The sequence below is a fragment of the Odocoileus virginianus genome, chromosome 14 (genome assembly GCF_023699985.2).
Source record: "Odocoileus virginianus isolate 20LAN1187 ecotype Illinois chromosome 14, Ovbor_1.2, whole genome shotgun sequence".
NCBI classification, from domain to species: domain Eukaryota; kingdom Metazoa; phylum Chordata; class Mammalia; order Artiodactyla; family Cervidae; genus Odocoileus; species Odocoileus virginianus.
This window is the reverse complement of record NC_069687.1, coordinates 31,320,658-31,347,866: the sequence shown is the minus strand read 5'-3', so window position 1 is coordinate 31,347,866 and position 27,209 is coordinate 31,320,658. Positions and strand designations below refer to the sequence as shown.

At 42.7% G+C, this 27,209-nt stretch overlaps 1 protein-coding gene across 3 annotated transcripts; it reads left to right on the top strand.

The window, feature by feature from the left end:
* Positions 1-459: 459 nt before the first annotated feature.
* On the top strand, positions 460-27,209 carry LOC110145883 (UDP-glucuronosyltransferase 3A1). 3 transcript variants are annotated; one of them, XM_070476580.1, is made up of 7 exons: positions 460-676; positions 2,725-2,826; positions 10,979-11,093; positions 15,077-15,608; positions 18,295-18,526; positions 19,965-20,184; positions 22,369-27,209. In XM_070476580.1, exons 1-7 carry the CDS (start codon positions 583-585, stop codon positions 22,643-22,645), a joined length of 1,572 nt encoding a protein of 523 aa, XP_070332681.1. In that variant the 5' UTR covers positions 460-582; the 3' UTR covers positions 22,646-27,209. The 3 variants fall into 3 exon arrangements, with proteins under 3 accessions (XP_070332681.1, XP_070332682.1, XP_020762039.2); XM_070476581.1 differs by lacking the exon at positions 460-676 and adding an exon at positions 689-936; XM_020906380.2 differs by lacking the exons at positions 460-676; positions 2,725-2,826 and adding an exon at positions 6,671-6,751.

Below are 27,209 nucleotides of genomic sequence, written 5' to 3'. Positions count from 1 at the left end.
GATTCGCATGGGAAGCCCAAAAACACTGGAGTGGGTAGCCTATCCCTTCTCCAGCGGATCTTCCCAACCCAGGAATCAAACTGGGGTCTCCTGCATTGCAGGCAGATTTTTTTTTTTTTTCCACCAACTGAGCTATCAGCAAAGCCCTGGATATGGGTAGTATGAAGTAATTAGAACCGTTAGGTTGGCTACCAAAAGTTTGGGGGAAGGGTCCATAAAACAGGTGGATTCAAGTTACTTGGAGGTGGAGCTGTCATCCATGTGCTCTCTAAACGTCCCGACCATTACTGGGTTCAGAGTGTTTTCCGGGCAGGGAGGGTGGAGATGATGTGGACAGCCCTGGATTAGCTCACTACCCACTCCTTCTGCTGGCCAAGGTTAGGGAGGGTGAGGACAGACTAGTGGTTCACTCACAGAGGGAGGAGGGGCCAGAGAGCAAGAGGTGACCAACAGAAAGGAAGACAGAGGGACACCTCACCTCTCACCAAGCTCCCAGCCGGCGCCTCTCCTTGCCCGCCTGCGTGTACTCCGGGTGTGTGCAGGGGCACAGGGCTCAGCTCTGGAGCCTCTGCAGGGGCCAGGATGGCAGGGCAGCAGGCGCTGCTTCTGTTTGGATTTCTGCTGCCTGGGCTCCTGTTCTCAGAGGCTGCCAAAATCCTAACTGTGTCCCTGGTGGGTAAGTGCTTGACCGAAGATCCAGAGACAGGCAAACAGCCCTTGGTGAGAGAGTCGCGTGTTTTTCCCGTCTGAGGCAGATTTGTTACCCTGGCTGGCCGATGAAGAGGTAGGAGCCATCCATGTGGGCCAGGCGTGGTGCTGGGACTGGAAGTTCGAGATCCAGCCCGGTGCAGGAGGCCCCGGGCTGCCTCCTCCAGGGCGTGAGCTGGATATTCAGAGGCTCTCACTAAATATCTGGAGGGCACACAGCAGGTGCAAGTAAGGACTGTGGCTAACTAGTGGTTTGGAGGGAGGTGGGGGTGTGTGTGGGGGGGGGATGTAGGGGGAGGGAGGAAAGGGGCCCCTGAGGGCAGCAGTAATATTAAGAATTTTCTGAGGCTGCATGAGAGCCAGGGTGGAGCAGGGAAGATACTACAACAATTAGAAGAGTGGAGTGTTTTGCCCAGAGGAATATATCAGGATACAGGGGTAATCACAGATGGACCTTCCATAAGACTTCATTTTAACCCACAGTGGACACTCTTATATCACTGAGAATCTTTGAGCTGGAAAGAACCGTAAGTTATCTAATTGAGCTCCCATTAGGCTTTCCTGAGCAGGAAATTAAGTGTCAGGAAAGTGAGGCATCTATTGCAAGAGTAAACAGAAGCACCTAATGGAACATACCAGATATTTACTCAGGATTTTCTATCCCTGAGACCATCTTCAAGGCTTCCCCTGTCACTCATTTCTCAGTGGGGAGTTTTAAAAATCACTCTTTGTCTCTATTTGAAATCTTTTTTCTGACTGGTTGTTTGTAATGATAAAGCAAGACAGCTTTCTCACACCCCCTACAAGTACATTCTTCCCTAGCCTTGGACTCTGGGAGGGAGCTTGTGTGGTTTGTGAGGGGGCTGGAAGCCCAGAACGCACTGGGGCTCCCCAGGACCCTCCATGAATGGAGGCATGTGTGATTGCCCTTCATCTTGCCCTTTCTCCCAGGTCTAGGGATAAACACGTGGGCAAGAGGTGTGGGAGATCTGTACTTCTCATTTCCTGTTATGTCAGACTGTACAAGTTTGTGTTTTAAAAAAGTTGAGAAATAGGTACACACTATTTTTCTAGCACCATGTCCCTCTAACCTCAGTCTCCAAACATTTGCCATTTGCCACTAACTCCTCTCCTGACTGGCTTTCTCTACTGCTGAGACCCTTAGATTCAAGCAGCGTCCCTGTGTTGGTGCAGGTTCTAAGAGAAGAACTTAGTGTGATGGAGCTTGAACCTCCCCCAGGGATTAAGCTTCTCTTTCCTTAGGATACCGACTATCCTTGGATGGATAGTGTTCCAGTCTCTCATGCATATAAGATTCTGCAGGCCATCCCACAGTTATCCCACAAGTCCACCCCCAAGTCCTGATGGGTGTGAAACATTTAGGCCTCCACTGAGAAACTTCCTGCTAATTATATTTGAATCTCAAGCACTTTGACTCTAACTGATGGCTCCACATCCTTCTGCTACAGTGGTTACTTCCTGGACTCACATTCAAGCTTCCACAATTCTCGCTCCTCTTCCAGCATACATTTCCAAAGAGAAAAATTCCAGAACTAGCTCTGATGGATTGTCCATTAGGAACTCTTCACACTCACATGCATGGCATTATGCCAAAATTTCTACCAGTGCAGTTGTTTTTTCAGGATATGGTGTCTCCCTACGCTCCTGGCTAAAAGGCAGTGTGTACCTTAGGATCAGGAACTCCTTAGGACCTAAGCACTGAGAAGCTTATCACACTGACATGGAGACCAGAGTCACAACAGGAAATCTTTAGTGGAGGTTTGCCACTTGTCAAGGAGCTGGGCCAGCAGGCTCTGGGGGGTGGGGGCGGGGGAGAAGGGGTTGGGGGCAGATTGGACATACTCATAATGAGATGGAGAGACTGATGGCATTCATTTCCTCCACTCCCCATCAGCTCTCTGCTTCCCTACCTCTCCTCTCCTGGATTTATCAGCCCATCAATTGTAGAATCTCTACTCTCATCATCATAAAAATGAACTTATGCTTTGTTCTTAGGTGGAAGCCATTTTCTACTGATGAATCAGATCGCTCAGATTCTTCAAGGTCATGGTCATAATGTCACCATGCTTCTCCAAAGGGGAAATTTATTGCTACCAGGTACCTTTCCCCATTAATTATTTAAAAAGAATTTTTTTCCCCACTAATCCTTGATTTCCTATATTCTTGGAAAAAAACTAATGCTTTTTGCATAGAAGGGCTTTTCAGATAGTTTCTTTAAATCTAATTGGATTAAAAGAAGGAAAAGCGTGTGTGTGTGTGTGTCTATGTAAGCAATAGGAAAGCTTCTTGGCCCCGTTCACCAGGACGCTATATGGGCTTCCCAGATGGCTCAATGGTAAAGAACCCGCCTGACAATGCAGGAGATATAAGAGATGTGGGCTTGATCCCGGGCTTGGTATGATCCCCTGGAGTAGGAAGTGACAAACCACTCCAGTATTCTTGCCTGGAAAAGTCCATGGTCAGAGGAGCCTGGCGGGGTACAGTCCATGGGGTTGCAGAGTCAGACATGACTGAAGCAACTTAGCATGAGCATGAAACTCCATGTTCTGTGGCCTTATGTTCTCTTCCCTTGTGTTAAGTCACTTCAGTCGTGTCTGACTGTGACCCCATGGACTGTAGCCTGTCAGGCTCCTCTGTCTATGGGATCCTCCAGGTAAGAATACTGAAATGGGTAGCTATTTCCTACTCTATGGGATCTTTCTGATCCAGGGATTGAACCCACATCTCTTTTATCTCCTGCATTGACAGCAGATTCTTTACCACTAGCACCACCTAGGAAGCCTTCTTCTCCCTTACCTGACTTCTGCATCTCAAGCAAACCCTCCACACATTCCCACAGACCATGTTGGTAAATACTACTTTTTTTTTTTAATTGGAGGCTAATTACTTTACAACATTGTGGTGGTTTTTGCCATACATTCACATGAATCAGCCATGGGTGTACATGTTTTCCCCATCCTGAACCCCCCTCCCACCTCCCTCCCTATCCCATCCCTCTGGGTCATCCCAGTGCACCAGCCCCGAGCACCCTGTCTCATGCATTGAACCTGGACTGGCGATTCGTTTCACATATGATAATATATATGTTTCAATGCTATTCTCTCAAATCATCCCACCCTCACCTTCTCCCACAGAGTCCAAAAGACTGTTCTTTATGTCTGTGTCTCTTTTGCTGTCTCACATATAGGGTCATCATAACCATCTTTCTAAATTCCATATATATGCGTTAGTATACTGTATTGGTGTTTTTCTTTCTGACTTACTTCACTCTGTATATCAGGCTCCAGTTTCATCCACCTCATTAGAACTGATTCAAATGTATTCTTCTTAATGGCTGAGTAATACTCCATTGTGTATATGTACCACAGCTTTCTTATCCATTCGTCTGCTGATGGGCATCTAGGTTGCTTCCATGTCCTGGCTATTATAAACAGTGCTGCGATGAACATTGGGGTGCATGTGTCTCTTTCAATTCTGGTTTCCTCAGTGTGTGTGCCCAGCAGTGGGATTACTGGGTTGTATGGCAGTTCTATTTCCAGTTTTTTAAGGAATCTCCACACTGTTCTCCATAGTGGCTGTACTAGTTTGCATTCCCACCAACAGTGTAAGAGGGTTCCTTTTTCTTTGATCCCTCTCCAGCATTTATTGTTTGTAAACTTTTTGATACTACTTTATAACTTGGCTTGAAAACCTGTTGAACAGATGTGTTACCGACATTTAAGATTTCTAATAAGTAAAAATCACTTTTCTTTTTCTATGGCATAGATGACATATCTGAAATTTAAGGAAGCTTTCTCAAGGGGTTCCTTATTTATGCAGCTGAGATCAGACTCTACCGTTATGGTGACCTTGTTTTCTTGAGAATCAGTGACTGCCCATGAATTTGTGCATGTTGACACAGAAAGGGCCTAAATCCAAAGAATTTAGCTCTAATGAGCTCCTACATTTTAGCAACTCCTCTCTGTCAACAGAAAAGGGAATAGCAACTCTGAGAACGTCAATGGTTCTCTCGCAGTTACATGACAGTTTAATAACAGTGTCGGATGGATTTAGGACTTTAAGCTCTGGATTACTCAATCTAAAGTATTGCTCAGACTTGATTTAAAAACAAAATCCAGTATTAAGTGGAATCATTAAAGATTAAAATCATGAGAAATGATAAAACTTAGAAGGTGACTTCAGGCTTTGCAGTTGTTCAAACTGTATTAAAATAATTCTTTTCCTGTTGAAATTTCTTTTTTTAATTGTGATAAATATACAGAACATGAAATTGACCACTGTAACTATTTTTGTGTAGAGTTTAGTGACGTTAGTGAGATTTAGTGACCAGTACATTCCTGGTTGTGCAACTGTCTCTGCCATCCACCTCCAAAGATTTGTTTATCATCACAAACTAGAACTCTGTACCAATTAAAAATAACTGCTCATTACCCATTTCCCCAGCCCCTGGTAAACACATCTACTTCACTTCTCTGATAATTTGACTATTCTAGATACCTGATATAGGTGAAATCACGCAATACTGTCCTTTTGTCTCCTGTATATTTCACTGAGCATACTGTCTTTTAGGTTCATTCATGTTGGAGTGTGTATCAGTATTTTCTTCTTTTTTAAGACTGAATAGCATTCCCCATGGAATGTCTATGTATATGTCTATACCATATTTTGTTTGTCTATTCATCTATTGATGGATATGTCTGTTGTTTTTACCTTTTGGTTATGTGAATAATGCTGCCATGAACTTTGGTGTACACATATCTGAGTCCCTATCTAAATCCACTTTAGTCACGTTCTAGATTAAGGTCTATATTTTTCAGTGAACATCTTCTACATGCATATCCTTTTGCACTTTTTTTGACAGCAGATCTGATGAAATAGGTGTAGTGTATTAATGCTTAATTTTTAAAATTATAATTTAACCTAATTAAAAATTTAAATGGGTTTAAATCAAAATATATTTTATTTTATATTTTTGACCTTGATCTTTCAAACTTGTGAAGTACTTGGGAGCTACAGAGTTAAGATATGTATTTTTAGAAACTTTACCTGACTCCTTTATGGAGAATGACTTGTATGAGATCTAAAATCAAAACAGAGTGGTAAAAGCGTTTAAAGAATCTAGGTGAGATGTTGGAGGGGACGTCTCAGACAGAGCCTCACTACAGTTAGTCTAAGTGCCCGCCCATGTAATCACAAAAGCAGAAGACCTCTCCATTGTTAATTTTATTTCTTTTTAATTTAATTTAAATCAAAATTTTAGATTAAAAAATAAGTTTTGCACGAACTTTGGGAAACTACTGAAATTACATTCTACCCCTTTAATAAATGTATGTGCATTAAAATCTATAAACAATTTAGGGAGTTTATGGATCCATTCAGTTTTATTCTTAGGTTTCAGGTTTAAGTGTCTAGGATTTCTCTCAATAGTCCCTAATCATGGGCATTCCTGAGGCTTTGAAACAGCATTTTCATTCTTCACTTCATTAGTAGAGCTAGGCTAGGTATCTGCAAATCAGGAAAATACACCATTATGTTATTATTTCTGACCTGGTGCTCACCTCAGTGCATTGAAATACTTGAACCATTTACTGACTCCTAATTTGAACACACTTACCCATCTTTCTTATTTATTAAAAACTTTAGTGAAAAAAATAACATCACTGGCACTAAAGAAGCAAAGATCCCTGATACTCACATGTGTGGATTCGCATGCTGCAATCAGTGTGTGCAATCACAATTGAGTTACTGATGGAAGCTAAAGAATACTGAGGAGTATGAAAGAGAAAGCCTAGATTGCCTTGAACAGACTGTTAGTGGAAATACAGATTTTAAAAAATCTACTAATGAGGACTGCCTCCCTGCACGCCAGCAATGGCTACTTTGCTCTGTTCAGATGCAGGGCTGTGTCTGAGGAGGCTTCGTTCTTGCTAAGTTCTGCTTGACGTTCTGCTTGCCGTACCACGTGAGGACAGCAGCCTTCATTCTAGTGGGGACGGCAGTGGAGCAAGATGGTTTGGAACAGGTACCTAGTGTGGGCCAGGGTGCACTGGGGTGGTTTCAGGAAACCAGCCAGGTCCCCAAGCATGGCCACATTTTCTGCTCATCTGCTTCCTCTGCTTTGTTCCTGGGAGTGAGCAAGTGTGTATGCTCGCTTTTCATGACTCTTGATCTCTTACAGCCCTTTGACAATTCCCACTGGTTTTCAAACCACCTAAGCGGATTCATCTTCCTGCTTTGGACCCCAGGGTTGGGTTGCCCAATATGTGACTGGAGCCCTTCACCCCCTTGGAAGATTTCCAGGATATCCCACTCCTCCTCTGTGTCCCCCGTTTAGAGGAGTGGGTCTTGGCTCGATTGCTTCTCCTTCCTGCCTACGTGGCTCCATGCGGCCTTCCCTCACAGCCGTGGTTGCAGAAGTCTTTCTGCCAGTCTTCTCTTTGCTTTCAGGGAAACTTGCTCCACTGGTAGATGTATGATGTGTTCAACGTGGGAGGTAAGCTCAGCGTCCTCCTATTCCACCATCTTGATCTCCTCTAAAATCATCACAGAAAGCTTCTTGAAGATGAGGTGTGGACTCATGGATCCCTTCAGACACGCTGTGTGCTGTGCTTAGTCACTCAGTCATGTCCAGCTCTTTGTGACCCCATGGATTGTAGCCCGCCAGGCCCCTCTGTCCATGGGATTCTCCAGGCAAGAATACTAGAGTGAGCTGCCATGCCCTCCTCCAGGGGATCTTCCCAACCCAGGGATCAAACCCAGGTCTCCCATATTGTAGGCAGATTCTTTACCATCTAAGCCATCAAGGAAGCCCTCAGACACATTGACAGAAGCCAAAAATGGAGATGAGGATATTTTTAAAGATCTGTGGAGAAGCCTTTTGTCTAAAAAAGGTAACTCCCATGACATAACCAGAAGATTCATAAGGTACTTGAAATTTTTATACAATAAGAAACATGGCTAGTTTGGGATGAAAGAGACAGGGAAAGGATGAGATGAAATGAAATTTTTGGACTCTCATAGAGGAAGAAATAAGCTGATGAACTATTCAGCTGCAAACTCATGATATTTTATGGAGAGCAAAGGGGAATTCTGAGGGTGAAGAATTAGAAGTTAGAACTTCAGTCTCACAGGGCTGAGTTTCAGATCACAGAAAATTGTTTCCAGTTCTTGAAATCTAATACTATTTGCCCACTTGGATGTCAAAATTTCTTATGACCAGTGACTGATGTTTTCCTTCCAAATTGTTGCACCTAGATTAATAAAGATCAGTAACCCATGTCTTATATCTGTCCCATTACTGTTTCTTGGAAGCAGAAAACCTGTTCCCTAATTTCATAGGTCCACAGATAGAAATTTTACCTCTAGATGGATCATACCCTGATTCTCACCCATACTTATTAAATTATTTGGATGCTATAATTTGGGACATTTAAGCTAATGATATTTAGATGAAATTTTGAACTATGGATTGGTGGTGTAACAGTTTAAGACTTTTTGGAATGTTGGGATGGGGTGAATACATTTTGTGCGATATACTTGAGTTTTGAGGTGCAGAGAGCAGAATATAATAGGCAGACTGTGTCCCCCTAAAGGTATCTCTGTTCTAATTCTTGGAACCAGTGATTATGCTACCTTACATGGTAAAGGGACTTTGCAGATATGAATAACATAAGCATCTTGAGATGGGGAGATTATCCTGGACTATTCAGGTGGGGTCAGTATAATTACTAGAGTTCTTCTAAATGAAAGAAGATAACAGGAGAGTAACAGAAAGAATGTGATAGAGGAAGAAAAAGTCAGAGTGATATAACTGCCAATTGGAAGGAGGCTATGAGCCAGGGAATGCAGGCAGCCACTGAAAGCTGGAAGAGGCAAGAAAAAGATTGTCCACTTAAGCCTCCAGAAAGAATGCAAGCCTGTTTATGTCTTGCCTTTACACCAATAAGGCCCATTTTGGATTTCTATACTTTAAGATAATAAATGTTGTTTATTGCCTCTATGTTTACAGTAAATTTTACAGAAGCCTTAGGAAGCTATTACAGTCATCATAGGAGGTTAGATCCCTCCTGAAGGCAGAAGATTAGGTTGCTAAAGCCAACTTGGAGGGCCACTAATTGCGGTGGCTATTGGATGGATTCTAGAGCTGCACATAGGCTTTCTCTAGTTGTAGCAAGCTGGAGCTGTTCTTCATTGCAGTGTACAGGCTTTTCATTGCGGTGGGCTCTGTTGTTGCTGAGCACTGGCTCTAGGGCACACAGGCTTCAGTAGTTGCAGAGCGCCAGCTGAGCTGCCCTGTGGCACATGGAATCTTCCTGGACCAGGGACCAAACCTGTGTCCCCTGCATTGGCAGGTGGATTCTTAGCCCCCAGACCATCAGGGAAGTCCCAGAGCTTTTCTTATTTGGGCCTCTATCCAAAGTGGGCTGATTTTCAAGTACACATGAACTTAAGTAAAACAAATAAATTAGAAATATGTTGTCTCCAGAATGTAAAAAGACCTAAAAGATGTTGGAGACGTTGAGATATTGTGGTATCATTAGTTGTTTCTTTACCATGTAAGTGATAGAAAAGTTTTAAGACTAACCAAATCCTTCTGAGAAATTTAACTTAGGTATGGGGTAGGGGTGGGGGCGTCCCTGGTGGAAAGCCAGTAAAGAGTCTGCCTGTAATGCAGGAGTCCTGGGTTCGATCCCCAGGTCAGGAAGATACCCTGGTGAAGGGAATGGCAACACACTCCAGTATTCCTGCCTGGAGAATTCCATGGACAGAGGAGTCTGGTGGGCTATAGTCCATGGAGTTGCAAAGAGCTGGACACAACTGAGTGAATAAACACTTTCATTTTCATGGGGTCTTGAGATTTGTGTGGGAGCGATGGCACATCCCTTCATGTGAGCTGCTTTAAGAACATTTCTGTCTTGAATGAATGTGTGGAACAAATCACCTGGGAGGAGGATAATGTAACACCTATGATCCTAGGGGAAGTTGGATGTGGTTAATATTTTGCCAGCAAAGATTGCAGCTGGTGGTAGAGATGTTGAAGTATCCATTGGCAACCAGTCAGAGCTATATTGTGCCTTTTCCAGTGAAAGTGAGTGAAAGTGAAAGTTGCTTAGTTGTGTCTGACTCTTTGCGACCCCATGGACTCTACAGTCCATGGAATTCTCTAGGCCAGAATACTGGAGTGGGTAGCCTTTCCCTTCTCCAGGGAATCTTCCCAACTCAAGGATTGAACTCGGGTTTCCCACATTGCAGGTGGATCCTCTACCAGCTGAGCCACAAGGAGGCAAATTGTAGGCGAGGGCCTGCTTAAAGAGGTACTGAGCAGAGCATATTAGCCAAATCTATGACTGCTAAGGATTTTCCAGTAGATCCTTGGATAGAGCCAGTCGTTTAACTGAGTGTGGAAGCTGTAATGTGTGGGACTGTGCTTTACCTGTTTCCAGTCCTTACAAGTTGGTCAGATGTCATGACTGAAGTAGGCATGCAAGCCTTAAGAGAGTATGAAAGATTTATTACTCAAATAATGAGGCCTTTTTGAAAGAATGGGACAGGTTCCCAAGTACCTGAAAAATGGCCGTCCAGTGTACGGAGGGATGATTAGCTTGAGTTTTTATTGTGAGTGGGGGAGTCTTATGTGGTGAGGATTACCCCTCAATGACCTGACTTGCATGGTTTGAAACTTCCACTTAGGGCCACGAGAGCGAGCATACACCTTTCTTAACAGTTCGCCCGGGAAACGGAGATAGGGACCGAAGCCCACCAGCATCAAAGATCAGAAATGAACTCAGACTTTTGATTACACCTGGGTAACTGAGGAGAAATCAAGTTAGTAAAGAAGACTATTTTAATCAAGTCATTCAGTACTTGTTACTGAATCAAAAAACTGTTTGGATATATCACTTTAAATAATGAAGATGAATTTTTCTAAAACAGAACGAGCAGAGACACTGGAACCAACCTTGACACATTATCTTAAACTAATTAACTTTGTTTTCTCAGCAGGAAAATGAGACAGACAGCGATACATTCACTTAAAGCTTTAAATGGAAGTTTCCATAACTTTAAAGAGCATTCCTGAATTGTTGCAAGGTCCTCAAGGAATAGTTTCAGTATACAAGATTGAATGAGAAAGCAACCGAACGTCATAAAAATAATTCAAGAGATACAATCAAATGTTGGTATCATCATGCTAATGTTAATCCATGTGTGTGACACATTTAGTGTGTTTAACCCATCGATGTTTTTGTAGGTTTTAAAGAGGAGGAGAAATCATACAAAGTTTTTAACTGGTTTCTGCCTGAAGACTGTAATGAAGAATTTAACAGATCTTTTCATTCCTTTATGGAGAAGACTTTTGTGGGCAGGTAATTTTTTAAATTATTCAAACTAAATAATCACAGTTCAGTTCAGTTGCTCAGTCGTGTCTAACTCTTTGTGACCCCATGGACTGCAATATGCCAGGTTTCCCTATCCATCACCAACTCCTGCAGCTTGCTCAAACTCATGTTACATGGAGTCAGTGATGCCATCCAGCCATCTGTCATCCCCTTCTCCCCCCACCTTGAATCATTCCAGGCATCAGGGTCTTCTCAAATGAGTCAGTTCTCCGCATCAGGTGGCCAAAGTATTGGGAGTTTCAGCTTCAGCATCTGTCCTTCCAATGAGTATTCAGGACTGATCTCCTTTAGGATGGACTGGTTGGATCTCCTTGCAGTCCAAGGGACTCTCAAGAGCCTTCTCCAACACCACAGTTCAAAAGCATCATTTCTTCGTTGCTCAGTTTTCTTTAATAGTCCAACTCTCACATCCATACATGATTATTGGAAAAACCATAGCTTTGACTAGACGGACCTTTGTTGGCAAAGTAATGCCCCTGCTTTTTAAAGAGTCACAATTTTAGTAATATAAGTGAATGGATAGATGCTTAGAGTGAGGATGTGATAAAGGATGGTTGGGTGGATGGACAGAGGGACGGAGATATGGATGAATGATACTGATCTTTGGGTAAACAGGTGTTTCACAGTACATCACCCATTCCAGCCACTCAAGGCTTTTCCTTGCTCTGTCCTTTCTTCTACTATAAGCATGAAGGTATTGCACACACACATACACACATTCCTGTACCAAGTGAGAGGTAGGTAGTTTCTTCTGGGATTTCCTTACAGTACTTCACTTACAATTTTTGTCTATAATTTCCCCAACACAGAAGTATATGTATCTCAACCTCTCACTGTTGGTAGGGATATCAAAGACACCTTTTTATTTATTTTTTCATTTTTTCCTCATATGTTTTTATTAACAGAGAAGACTTTTAAACAGTGCTTTTGTAGAAATTGAGCATCTGGCCATGTAAAGTCCTTTTAAAAAGCAGTCAACCTTGTGCAAAATAGGATGTGAAACTGACTCCTTTTGCTTCATCTGACATGAAAAGGAACACATAGCTCCTTACTCTTAATGTTAAAGGGGAAAGATAGAAATCCATGCCTATCTTGGTTAATTACAGAGGACTCTTCCCCTCTTTTCTCCTTGAAAATCTATTTACTAATCAAGGTACTGCTCAAATCTGACTATTTCCATAAAATCTCTTTTCCTCACTCAGATTGGATGACCATGGTCCCTCTGGTACGTGCGTTAATCACTCAATCGTGTCCGCTCTCTGCGACCCCATGCACTGTAGCCCGCCAAGTTGCTCCATCCATGGGATTTTCTAGGCGAGAATACTGGAGTGGGTTGCCATCTCCTTCTCCAGGGGATTTTCCTGACCTAGGGATTGAACCTGGGTCTCCTGCACTGCAGGCAGATTCTTTACTGTCTGAGCCAGCAGGGGAAGCCCTCTGGGATAGGTCTGATCTAATCTACTCAACTTATACTTAGTTTATATCATCTTGTGGTGTTAGTTGTATATTTTAAGTATATGCTTTGTCTAATTCCTCCCTACTTTAATATTTTGAGGACAGATATAAGTAACCAGGCATTCTTGATATTTTTCCTATTTGCTATTTTAATTTTAATTATGACTAATGAATTACATTCTAGGAATTTTTGGAACATTATTAAAGTTATCCAAAAGTTTTGGTAATCACTCCTTTGTTATATCTTAAAAAATACACAGTAGAAGATGATGTGAGCCAATCACTTCCGTTGTTGTGACTTGAAGTTAACCCTAAAGATCAGACAGAGATCTGCATATTGCTAATGACTTCTTAGTCTCTGGGCAATCTCTATCTGAGGCAGAGTGGTGCAGTGGTGGACAGTTATAACCATGCCAAGGTACAAATTCTCTTGGTCGTCCGTGCAGTCAGGAAGCCTCTGATGTCTCGAGGCCTTGCATTTGTTACCTCTTGTGTCTCAGAGTGCAGATGGATATCCTACTTCCCTTTGTATTGTACAAAGAGGAAACAGAATCATAATTATTTAGGCAGTGGTGGGAAAGCATGGCAAGAAGATAGCTTCCTGGGATAACCCCATAGGCGATGTCTTAATTACATGTCAGTAAGCATTTCTTCTCTGGATCCCTTAGCCTGCAGTGAACGAGAAAGGCTTATCATGTGTTTCAAAACCAGACTTTTCCCCTTTGTTTACTGTGGACATAGAAATATAGAATTTCCATTTTTAAGTGAGATTTTGAGTTCTAGTATGATCCGATAACCTCTTGGATGAGGAAATCTGTCATATGCGAATACACAATGATTTTAAAAAGTAGTCTGTATTGTCAATATTTATGGGATTGTGTTATCAAGTGATTCCCACAGTTTTGCTGAGTAAACAAAGAAACCACTCATAAAGGTTCAGTATGTAAGTAAAACTTAAGGAGAGTGTCACACAATTCAAGTAGAAAGAGACCTGTGAGGCCTGCTATGGTCAAAGAAGCCTCCCAGAGCAGAAGTCCCAATCATGGGAATTCCTTTTTCATTAACATAATTCATCTATGCCCAAGGCCTTCAGGAATTACTGTCTGAAAACTGTCATGGAGAGTGCTAGGGATTTGTAACAGTGAAGAAAGGGAGTAGGGGACGGAAGGAAACACTCTCAAGAGCAGAACATCTGCCTGGACTGACTGAGGGGACATGTGTATGGACAGTGGTGGAGTAGGATGGCTGCTGCTGGGTGTGGGCTTACTTACCTGGAATATTTTCTTTGTAGCCCAAGATTTTTAATTCAACTTTTAAAATTTTGGCTGCACTGGGTCTTTGTTGCATTGTGAGTGCTTTTCTCTAGCTGTGGCATGAAGGCTTCGTTGCTCCACAGCATGTGAGCTCTTAGTTCCCTGACCAGGGATCAAACCCAAGTCCCCTGCACTGGCAGATTTTTAACCACTGGACCACCAGGGAATTCCTAAGATCCTTTTGTAAAAACCGAAATATAGTTCATTTACAGTGTTTCAGGTGCACAGCAAAATGATTCAGTTCATATATACACACACACATATATATCTGTATATGTATGTATATACACACACATTTATAGGTTTCCCAGTGGCTCAGTGGTAAAGAATTTTCCTGTAATGCAGGAGTTGCAGGAGATTTGGGTTCAGTCCCTGGGTTGGGAAAACTCCCCTGGAGGAGGGCACGGCAACCCACTCCAGTATTCTTGCCTGGAGAAGTCCATGAACAGGGGAGCCTAGCCAGCTACAGTCATAGGTTCACAAAGATTCAGACATGACTGAAATGACTTAGCATGCATGCGTGCATGCACACACACACACACACACACACGTATTCTTTTTCAGATTATTTTCCATTATAAGTTATTACAAGATATTGAATATAGTTCCCTGTGCTCTACGGTAGATCTTTGTTGGTTATCTATTTTATATATAGTAGTGTGCATATGGGAGAAGGAAATGGCAACCCAGTCCAGTATTCTTGTCTGGAGAATCCCATGGACAGAAGAGCTACAGTCCAGTCCATAGGGTTGCACAGAGTCAGACATGACTGAGGCGACTTAGCGAGCAAGCGAGTATGTATATGTTAATCCCAAATCCCCAGTTTATCCCTTCTCTCCTTCCCCTTTTGGTAGCCATGTTTGTTTTCTATGTCTGTGAGTCTATTTCTGGTTTATAAATAGGCTCATTTGCATTGTTTTCTAAGATTCCATATATAAGTGATGTCATATGGTATTTGTCTTTCTCTCTCTGACTTACTTCATTTAGTGTGATAATCTCAAGTTCCATACATGTAGCTGCAAATGACATTATTTCATTCTTTTTTACAGCTAAGTAATATTCTACTGTATATGTATACCATGCCTTCTTTATCCATTCATATGTTGATGGACCAAGGTTTTTTATGTATTGTGATATAAACACTTTCAACAAATATTTATCATTTATTTATTTTTCTTACAGATGCAGATTTGAACACTTTTTAAATATTATGGAACTACTAGGGCATCACTGCAGTCATTTGCTAAGGAGAAGTGATGTCATGAATTCTTTAAAGAATGAGAACTTTGACCTGGTGATAGTGGAAATGTTTGACTACTGTCCTTTCTTGGTTGCTGAGAAGCTTGGGAAGCCATTTGTGGCCGTTCTCCCTTCCCTATTGGGCAGTGTGGACTTTGGGCTACCAAGTCCTCTGTCTTATGTGCCAGTATTCTATTCCTTGTTAACTGACCAGATGGACTTTTGGGACCGAGTAAAGAATTTCTTGATGTTTTTTGAGTTCTTCAAGAAGCAGTGGAAAATCCAGTCTGTGTATGATGACACCATCAAGGAGCATTTCCCCGATGACTCTAGGCCAGTTTTGTCTCATCTTCTAACAAAAGCAGAGCTGTGGTTTGTTAACTCCGACTTTGCCTTTGATTTCGCTCGGCCCCTGCTTCCCAACACTGTGTGTATTGGAGGTTTAATGGCCAAACCTGTTAAACCAGTACCACAAGTAAGTAAATGCTAAGAGTGTCGATTCATGCAGAAGTCCTCAGTGCAGAGATGGTGGCCACCCTGTCACTAGGCTCCTGGGGGTGCATAAGGTGAGGCAAGTGAGGCTCCAGGGGACCCTTTGAAAGGAAAGACTCACTTTCAGCATCATGAAAGTACAGAGTTAAGACTTATACAACCCTGAGATTGACCTCCTTAAATACTATATCCAAGGTCTTCTCTTGCCTCACCTGAGTCCTGGTGCTGGTAGAAAAAATCTTTTGGTAAATTGAAGTTTCCATTTTCATTTTCTATGCTCATATTTTCAGTAAGTATGTAGTGAGCATCTGTCACATGCAAGAATCATGAAGGGGATGAGTTACTCACAAGGAAACACAAAACAGCACGACTACAGAGGTGGTGTGTGGGACTGATAGTGAGAATGCAGGCTTTATTGCCAGCATCCCGAGACAGTAGCGCCCTGGTCCCTAACTCTGCCTACACCTTCTGATTTGATTGATGTGGGGTCAAGCCTGGGAAGTGTAAGTTATAAAAGCTGCCCAATCAGTTTGATTGCATTGACTCAGAACCACTGCTGGAGAAGTTTTCAAAATGGAAGGGAGTTAAGACCAGATGGTAAAGAATTCGCTTGCATTGCAGGAGGCCCAGGTTCAATCTCTGAAGAAGGAAATGGTAACCCACTCCAGTATTCTTGCCTGGAAAATTCCATGGACAGAAGAACCTGTCAGGCTACAGTCCATGCGATCACAAAGAATCAGACATGACCGAGTGACTAACTCTTTAAGATGAATGTGTTGCTTGTCATCTAACAGCACAGGCTTGCAATTTTATGGAATTTATCTTATATAAACTCTTGCCACCTAGAAGGAGGTATGATGACCTCCATTTTAATTCTTTTTAAATTCTTCAAAATTTGAATATTTGTTTATTTATTTGGGTGAGTTGGGTCTTAGTTGCAGCATGCAGGACCTTCACTGCTTCATGTGGAATCTTTGTGGCACACAGGCTCCAAAGCACTCGGGATCAGTAGTTGCAGAGTGTGGGTTAGTTGCTCTGCGGCATGTGGAATCTTAGTTCCCTGATCAGGAATTGAACCCATGTCCCCTGCATTGCAAGGTGACTTCTTAACTGCTGGAACACTAGGGAAATCGCATGACTTCCATCTTTATAAAGAAAGGGACAGGCCTCCAGTGGTGTAAGTGGCTGTCCCACTCTCATTCATTTTAAAGCTAGAGGGTCCTGATTTGGCCTGGGCCTTTCAGGAATGAAACAATCTATCCATCCCCTACTGAACTTGCATCAAGTGAGCAGGAAGAGTTGGGGAATGATCCTTGGGCTACGTGGGTTTTGAGTTGGTGGAAGAATTTTTTAGGAATGAAGCTGGGAGGGAAGATGTTCCAGGTGGAGAGAACAGGAGTCCCAAAATGTGAAGATGAAGTGAGATGTCTCTGGGTTCCCTGGATGACTCCAGCTGGACTAGAAAGTAGAAGATGCAGTTGCACAAAGATGCCCAGGCCAGACTGCAGGAAGTTTCACCCGATAGGAGGGTGGGTCAGCCCTAGCCACAAGACTGCAGAAGGGAATTGTTAAGCAGGAGCATGATGGGAGGAAGGATTGTGAGATAATAGTAACTTTTTCAAAAAATTTTCTCCTTTGCATTTTCCAGTTTTTATATAATGGTTTTACATTGCTTCTTAATTTAACAGAATGACAAAATTGTTGTCAAAGTGGTCCTCTGAGGCAGTAGATCAGGCAATGTTATGCTAGATGAAATCAGCCCAATAGGGTGAAGGTCTAGGAGCTGGATGAGATGGATGAGGTGGTTGGATGGCATCACTGAGTCAATGAACATGTGTTTGACCAAACTCCTGGAGATGGTGAAGGACAGGGAAGCCTGGTGTGCTGCAGTTCATGGAATTGAAGAGAGTCAGGCACAACTGAGAGACTGAACAACAACTAGGGTCTGTGGTGGGGGGAGCCACAAGAAATCCAGAAAGAGTCAGGGTCCAAAGAAATATTTAGAAGAATTGACAAAATGTGTTAAAACCAAGATTACAGCATTAGATCAGAACGGATTTTCCAAACTGCCTCGGGGATTTGAAGAAAAGAATTGCTGAGGTCTGAGACTGGGTGGGGCATTGCTACTTTTAAAAAATCTTCCTATGTGAATATAATGGGCAGTCATGTGGGTGAATCACTGAGATAGGAGATAAACTACAAAGATCAGTGACTAACAACATCATGGGATATGAGAGGAGCACACAGTACATGGTGGATGGGATATGGATGGCCAGTCAACTCCCCATTCTACCTCCATTTCTTCTCAGCTTCTCCAGTCTACCCTCCAGATAGCCCACCTCCCTCTTCTGGACCCTGGCTCCCAGAAGTTTCTTCCTTACATTCCACTTCTGGTCTGGCTTTGGAAAACACCCAAGTGGCCATATCTTCATGGACCTACAATGAGTAGAGTGTCTATGATTGCCTTGACAGTACGGTCAAGGTTTCAAAAATGAAAGATGTTCCCACCAACACAGTGGGCATGAGCACAACTGAGAGTGCTGACCTGTCTCAGGACAGTGAACTCCAAGGGACAGGAGAGTGTGTTCAGTGAATAACTGACTTCATTTCATGACCATCTAGTCTTTTGTGAACATTTTTCTCCTCTTTCCTTCCTTATTTCTTTCTAGGAATTTGAGAATTTCATCACCAAATTTGGAGACTCTGGTTTTGTCCTTGTAAGCCTGGGGTCCATGGTGAGTTTCATTCAGTCCCAGGAGATTCTCAAAGAGATGAATGCTGCCTTTGCTCGTCTTCCTCAAGGAGTGATATGGAAGTATAATCCTTCTCATTGGCCCAAAGACATCAAATTGGCCCCAAATGTGAAAATTGTGCACTGGCTTCCTCAGAATGACCTTCTGGGTAAGGACTGCCAAGGATTTCTTTTTTTCTTCTCATTTACATGTCTTGGGGATCATTGGGCTTCTGATCTCTAGCTTGATTATTTCATCAGCACAAGGTAAGTCTCTAGATGACAAGAATGGAGCAGCAAGCTGGAGCCCTTGGGGAATCAGGCTATGATGAGCTCAGATGCCAAAACAGCTATCTGCCCTTCATTCTTTTCTATCTCAGACCTCATGCCTGAAACCATTGAAGTCATGTTGACCTACTGCCTTTGGTCTTGAACAAGATCACCACAAAATAATCCTAAACAATCTATGAACTCTGAGAACACATACCAAGAGATACACTACCACTGTCTTCAGTGGCTTCAAGAGCACCTGTTCACTTATGTTCCATTACACATTCACATACACACACACACACACACACATAGATATATCTTCCTTAGCTACTAAGGTGTAATCAATTCATAGATTCACAACATTGGTGCCAATATACCTGAGTCCCAAGCTGGGCAAACTGCTAGCCAGTTACTTGACACATTGAGTCTCTGATACCAGAGAATCTCCTCACCCCCAACAGGGTATCTCTATGGCTATCACTGCTTCATACAGACCCCTCACTGCAATAGCCACTGACTGGATCAGAGGCTGATAACCAATTGTAACAAAATAATCCGTAGAATTAAAAAAAACATATTCTTATTTCTATGTCTGCAAATTTATTTCTTTATATCTTGGGCGTGGGACAGGATTCTCATTTCAAAGAAGAAATGAGGAGGCTCTGATGCACATCCCAGTAGACCAGCGCAGGCTGAGATGAACTCTTCATTATCAATAATCACTTTAGTTATTGCTACATGAGGATGGGATGCAAAGGCTAGAACTGCAAATACTGATGGGCAGAGTCCAGTCTCTTATCTCAAGGAGCTTCTCATATATTTAAAAAGCACAACACATACTGTATAAGTTTTATGAGTGTTATGTGACTTGTGATGTCAATGAATGTGCCAGGAATTTATAGGAGAAGGCTATTATTTGGTGGGTGAGAAAGGTTTCCTCAAGGAAAAGAAGCGAGACAAAGATAGACACAGGGAAACATAAAGAGGAAACAGATGAGAGAAGCAGAGACTTGAGGGGATAGAGAGAAGAATAGATGGAATGTTGGATGGATGGATGGATGGATGGACAGATGGAGATAGTTGCCTTGATTAGCACTAGCACTATTCTCTACAGAATTCCCTGGGTTCTGAGTCTTCCTCCAGTTATGACCGAGTCAAGGAGTCTCTACAAAGGCAAGGTTTGAAGTCCTTGAATGTGTAGCAAGCAAAATCATTTTTACAATGGCTCCAACACCCCTTGAGCTCCCATTGGTATCTTCTTCTGCCTTTTCTGCTTTCCTTGTTGTCCTGAAAACTTTTTACCTGAGATGTCCTGCTCTTTCTTATTTACAACAGGGCACCCTTGCATCCGCCTCTTTGTCAGCCATGGTGGGATGAATAGTATCATGGAGGCCATCCAACATGGCGTGCCCATGGTGGGGATTCCCCTCTTTGGAGACCAACATGAAAACCTGCTCCGAGTTAAAGCCAAAAATTTCGGTGTGTCTATCCAATTAAAGCAGATCAAGGCTGAGACACTGGCTCTGAAGATGAAGCAAGTCATAGAGGACAAGAGGTGTGCAGTTCTCTGGGCTTGTGGTTGCTTATGATGAATGAAGACATAAACCATGATGGGCACCATGTGGGTCTTTTTGCAGTAAAAGCTGAAACTTCCAGGACATGAAATTATATGTGTATGATGCTAACAGCTGACTTATTTCCTCTGAGAAGAAGACGGGAACAACTTAGGTTAGATGTTGGTTTTCTACCTTCTAGCTGTGAGGAACGGAACTACTGACAAAGACTGTCTTTGTGAGGTCTTCTATTTTGGAGGTGCTTGTAGTAGAATTCCAACTGAGGCAGGAGGTTGCCTTTCTATTCCCAGTATCCCGCACGGTTCCCCACCCCTGGCCCCTTGCCTGTGCTGCTCCCTAGAAGACTCCTTCCCGTCTCTTCACAAGACTGGCTCCTTCATGAGATTGAGGTCTCATCCCAATGTCAGCTGCTCAGAGAGACCTTTCTCTGATAGTCTCAAAGCTTCCTCTCTTTTCCACCCCAATCATAGCACATTATTTTTTCTTAATGTGTCTCAGAATCTATAATCGCCCCATTTCTTTATGTTTTAATTTATTGTCTGTCCCTACATGAAGGGCTTCCCAGGTGGCTGTAGTTGTAAAGAACCTGCCTGCCAATGCAGGAGATATAAGAGTTGTGGGTTTGATCCCTGGGTCGGGAAGATCCTCTGGAGGAGGGCATGGCAACCCACTCAAGTATTCTTGCCTGGAGAATCCCATGGATAGAGGAGCCTGCTAGGATACAGTCTATGGGTCGCAAAGAGTCAGACACGCCTGAAGTGACTTTGCATGCATGCATGCACCCAACACAAGAAGGTAGAGAGTAAACTCTTCCAGCATAACAGCATGAGTCTCCTGCTATGTCCTCAGGGTCCAGCTCAGGGTCAGCCACAAAGTAAGTCTGAATGGATTTCTGTTAAGTGAATCAATACAAAGGGATCCATTCATCTCTTAAGAAACTTTCCAATCAGTGCAATAATCTGGTGTGTGAAGAGAAAAAATATATGTTTTCTTTCTTATAATGAAGAAAGACTGAAAAACTTACAGCTTCAGGGACACACACTTGAAGCATATCTCAAGGCTTAGCATTACTGTACAACATTATGGCACATAGGAGACCTGTAAGTAGTTTTGTTAGATGACCAAATAATAACCACATAGCATGTGATGCCAACCCCACAAAAGTTGTTAAACTCCAGGGATCAGATAACCCACAAACTTTATATGTATTTGGTATCTCATATGTTTAAAATGTTCATTTCCTGATGAATGGATTTATAATTTTCATTATATTTTCAAAGATTTAGACCCAAATGTGCATGATCCATCGGCCCTATGAAGCAGTCCTCTGGGCTGGGATGGTCCACAGACATTGGATATCAGGGCTGGCCATAGAATTCATGTGAAATGGAAATGTGGAGCCCCTTGTCATAATGTGTAAGGATTTTAAGACTGTGACAGCAGACAATTAAATCAAGCATGCCTGATTTAAAAGGGCTTCCTAGGTGGCTCAGTGGTAAAGAATCTGCCTGCAATGTGGGAGATCCAGGTTAGATGCCTGGGTTGGAAAAAATCCCCTGAAGAAGGAAGTGGCAACGCACTCCAGTATTCTTGAAGGAAATCCCATGGACAGAGGAGTCTGGCAGGCAGCAGTCCATGGGGTCGCAAAGAGTCAGACACGACTTAGTGAGTAATCAACAAGGCTGATTTAAGGGTGAAGCCTGCCGCAAATAGGCAGGCTCACAGCCCATGAAGCCACTGCTGGTCAACATGATGCTTTGAAAGGGGCAGGGAAATGCAGGTGTCTTCCTGGACTGTAGTTCTCAGAGTCATATGTATTATCTAGCCCAGACACCAGCGCAAAGTAGACACTCAATAAATATAATGGTTCCTGTAGTATATATCATGAACCTCCTTGGGGGAGAGACTAGTCCTTATAGACGTAGTCACTTTTTTGTAGTTTAGCACTTCCAGCGCCAAGCATGGATCTTTGCATGCATATATCAGTTTGAACTTTTAAAAGAGACCAACTAGACAATGGTAAGGCCAGGTCAACAACTTTTCCTTGAAAGGAAGTCTTTTGTGCCTATGGTAGAAAGTGTGTGTGTGCGTGTGTGTGTGATACAAGGTCTCTAAGAATTCTGAGGCCACTTGAGTTAACACCTCCCCTCTGTCTCTGTCGACAGGTACAAAGCTGCTGCAGAGGCCGCCAGCATCATCAGCCGCTCGCAGCCCCTGACCCCTGCCCAGCGGCTGGTGGGCTGGATTGACCACATCCTCCAGACAGGGGGCGCAGCCCACCTCAAGCCCCATGCCTTCCAGCAGCCGTGGCATGAGCAGTACCTACTGGACGTCCTCTTGTTCCTGCTGGTGGTCACCCTGGGCACCGCGTGGCTCTGTGGGAAGCTGCTGGGCCTGGTGGCCAGGTGGCTGTGTGGGGCCAGGAAGCTGAAGAAGGCCTGAGGCCGAATGGAGCCTAGGAAGGTGGAGTGTTTGGGCAGACTCAGCATTTCTTGGCATCTCCAGCCAGTTTTGTCAACCCTGGTTTCCACATCCTATTCACTTGCTCTTTTGCTACAAATTCCTGCTCACTGGCTTCTTCTCATGACTGCAATTCTTTACTGAGCCCTTGTGGCCTTGACTGCCAGTCAGCAAAGGCTGTTCTGTGATTCTGTCCCTGGGTAATTTAGATAAGTGACCATCAGATCTGAAGCCTTGAAACTGCCTTCTGTATCACGCCCTTCTTCCTGGCACTGAGCCTGGACCATTTTGGTTTCCATTCCCTTGCATCTTCTCAGCCTCCTTCCCTCACTCCTCCTCCACCCCTTATCAAGGAATAACCCCTAAGGCAGGTGCTTTGTTGTTTCTTTTGTTTTCTGTTTGCTTGTCCCGCAAACTCTTGTCAAAGTTCAGGAAGCCTGTCCCGGGCAAGAGCATTGAGGGCCAGACACACCCTTGCCTGTGTGCATGGGCTCTGCCTTGGTTTCTGCGGAGCTCTCCTTCTTTGCAGTGGAAACTACAGGTTAGTCATGGGCTAAGTGTCACCGGTCTCCGCTTTTCATAGCTGTGGGCTATCTTCTCAACTTTCCTATTTAAAAAACGAAGTCATGAGAAAGAAGATAATTTCTTTGTAAACTAAGAAGAGTCTCTACATAGCTGAGCCTTTCTGTACCTGACATACTGTTGGAAATTGCATTCAGTTCAGTTCAGTTGCTCAGTCATGTCCGACTCTTGGCGACCCCATGGACTGCAGCACATCAGGCTTCCCTGTCTATCACCAACTCCTGGAGTTTGCTCAAACTCATGTCCATTGAGTCAGTGATGCCATCCAACCATCTCATCCTCTGTTGTGCCGTCTCCTCTTGCCTCCAATGCTTCCCAGCATCAGTGTCTTTTCTGAAGGGTCAGCCCTTCGCATCAGCTGGTGATGATTTGGAGCTTCAGCTTCAGCACCAATGAATATCTTTCCAATGAATATTTAGGGTTGATTTCCTTTAGGATTGACTGGTTTGATTTCCTTGCTGTGCAAGGGACTCTCAAGAGCCTCTCCAACACCACAATTCAAAGGCATCAATTCTTTGGAGCTCAGCTTTCTTTATGTCCAGCTCTCACATCCATACATGACTACTGGAAAAATCATACTTTTGACTAGACAGACCTTTGTGGGCAAAGTAATGTCTCTTCTTTTTAATATGCTGTCTGGGTTTGTCAAAACTTTCCTTCCAAGGAGAAAGTGTCTTTTAATTTCATGGCTGCTGTCACTGTCCACAGTGATATTGGAGCCCCCCAAAATAAGCTCTGCCAGTTTCCACTTTTCCCCATTCTATTTGCCATGAAATGATGGGATCAGATGCCATGATCTTACTTTTCTGAATGTTGAGTTTTAAGCCAGCTTTATCACTCTCCTCTTTCACCCTCATCAAGAGGCTTTTGAATTCCTCTTCACTTTCTGTCATTAGAGTAGCATCATCTACATATCTCAGGTTGTTGGTATTTCTCCCAGTGATCTTGATAGTAATGGAAGCCAGGGGGGAAAAAAAAAAAAACAGAGTGACTGGAATGCTTAGGGTTTTCTTTTTTTTCTTGTTTTTCTCATGTAAAAGAAAGTGTAGTGGAATTCCTGGTGGTCCAGTGGTTAGGACTCTAAGCTTTCACTGCAGAGGATGAGGATTCAGTCCCTAATCAGGGGACTAAGATTCCACAAACTGGTAGCAGGGCTGGAAAAAAAAAAAAGGTGTAGTGTCAGTGGGCAGGCCATGCAGAGTTGGCATGGTGGTGCCATGATGTCATCAATAGTCCAGATTTCTTGTCTGATTGATCTGCCTTCCTTAATGGGTGGCTTCATCCTAAGGTCACCCTGATTTTCCAGGTGGTCATTTTGGATCCAGTCAGCACATGGGATTTTAGGCAAGAAAAGGGAAACTCAAGGAAAGGGAATAAAGCAGGTTCATGCTAGCTGAGTTAGCTTCTTTAAAGAGGTTTCCCAACGAATTCCAGTTAAATCTCATTGAGAGACCTGAGGCATGTGACCATTCCTAGCTACATAAATATTCTCCAGCTCTGACTGCATTGCTGGGTACACTACTACTCCAAGTAATTGGGGTGGGGAGGTGGTGAGGGGTGGCAATAGGTGTTAGAAAGAAAAAAAAAAGGAGAGTGGATAATGGAGGAAACTAGATCCTTGGTCACATGTGGAGGGCAGGCAGGGAAGGGCTGGATTGAATGTATGTTTCACCTGTGACCTGGTGACTCAGTGACCTCGGGGACAGCCTTAACCACCTTTCTGAGTGGAACATTCAAAATAAGAACAGCAGTCTTTTACCATGTGACATGTGTTATTTGTTCCAAGTTCCTTCATCTTCCTTTCTGCCATTTAATGGGACACCTCTGTCTAATCCATTCAGCTGGAACGAAACAGGTACCACAGGGGTAACCACAGAGGGAGAGGAGAGTCATTGTGTAAATTAAGACTTTGTGTAAATTATTAAATAGCAATAAAACTTGTTGCCACCTCAACACGGATGCCCCCTCCAGCCAGGGTACATGGCTTGGAGAGTGGATGGGCTGATTTTAGCTCCCACTGGCCCCCTCTTGTGAGCATGTCTTTGCCAAGAATAATCTGCCCTACCACAGGGTGATCCTGGCTGGTATACCCCTCCCACCCAGGGCAATTTCATGCTCATGCATACAGAAGGCACTAGGATTGGTTAAGGAATTCCCTTGGGAAATTTTGTGGGTTTTTTTTTTTTTACCCCTAAGGTCCAGGAAGGCTCCTTTCTCCATGCCAGGCTTTAATTAGTTAATTATTTCTTTTTAATAAGTTCTTAAAATTCCAAATTAGAGACACATACATCTGCCAGAGTGGATTTTAAACTAGTTTCTTCAAATTTCATCTCACGATAACAGTAAGTGATATCAATTAATACTTGCACTGGTGATTTAGTCCCCCTGGATTTTATTTTATCTTTTCTGATTTAAAAATTCAAGATGAATTTTGAGATATCTTTTTTGTTACACAAAGAAAGGAAGGTTCCCACAAACAAGGCCTGTGAACCCTCCAGGTGGTGGGGCCAGCTCCCTGACTATAGATAAGACCATTGAGAATGATGGCACTGGGTGACAACTCTTGCTTTCTCACTTGTGTTATTGAGAGCTGAGTTTCATTTGTCCTCTAATTGATTTTACAGGTGAGTAAGGCTCAAAAATATAACAGAAAAGAGTGCCATCACTCCTTCCCCTTTTCATAGTTTATCTCATGGAGTATTACCAAACTAAAGCCTGCAATTCCCTATTCCTTTAGTGGCCATTGATGAACTTGGCATCATCTCAGATGAGAGTTACTGTTACTAGGAAACCAATTAGCAAGCAGTAGCAGAAAGCCTCAGTAGAACAGCCGAAGCCAGTAGCCTTCAAACTAGGCTACCTTCAGCATCATGCATACGTGAAAACTTCCCAAGGGCTACATGACACAGAGTTTGGAGGTGATAAATTTCCACCTTTGTGTACTCTAGTTTTCTAAAACTGGTCTTCCTAACAAGGTGTTGTGTTTAGTTGACAGGTCCTCTTTCTTGCCACACTTTTTACAATTTCCTGCCTTTTATTTTACAGAAGAAATGGACACCTTTCATGCACTCCCATTCTTCCCATGGTGCATTGCCTGGGGGTGGAAAAGTAGATGTGACTGAGCCAGAAAGTCCTTGTAACTCAGATGATTTGTCATTGTTTGTTTTAAAAAAACCCAAAGATGAATTGTGATTTTTTTTCAGCTGACAGACCTTTAAAGACAGTAACTTTTGATAATAGATTGGTGTGAGAATGGCATATTTATGTAGCACATTATTCTGAAGTCATTCAAAGAATGGAGGGACATCAGTTTCAAGACAGTTCATAACAAAACTCTTAGTGCTCCTGTTATTTATGCAAATAGTTTTTCAGTGTTTGCATAACTAACCTTTAGAAGTAGGTAACATTGATTTTTAAATAACATAAATTAAATTTTTAAAAGTTGAAAAAACAGCCCCTTTCTCATTGTAAGATATGTTTCCAATAAAATTTTATGTTTTGTTAGGTGATTATGTAGCTTTGACCAAGTGAATGCAAGTATTAAGACAAAGTGATAATTTATTAAAAATATTGGGCTCTTGTAGGAACTATAAATATTAACTTGAATAATATTTATGATGTTCAAAGTTATGAGTGAATACTTAATACAGTGCTTTCATGCATAAAGATACATAGATTAGAATTAAATTCTCTGGAGAAAGTGGAACATAAATAAAAACTCAAGAAGAAACTGGAATGACATAAAATTTCCCATTGAAAGTTGACAGCTCATTATCTATATTAAGAATGAATGATGGTATCAATGCTGACATGCTGAGATTTTATAACTCACTGCATACATTTAACAGAATGATGCAACTGTTTATTGTTAAATGATATAATTGAAATGACTAGAAATGACATCCTATTCAGTTATTTAAACAGACATTCTAGATGTCAATTAAAAATTTATTCTTACAAAGTA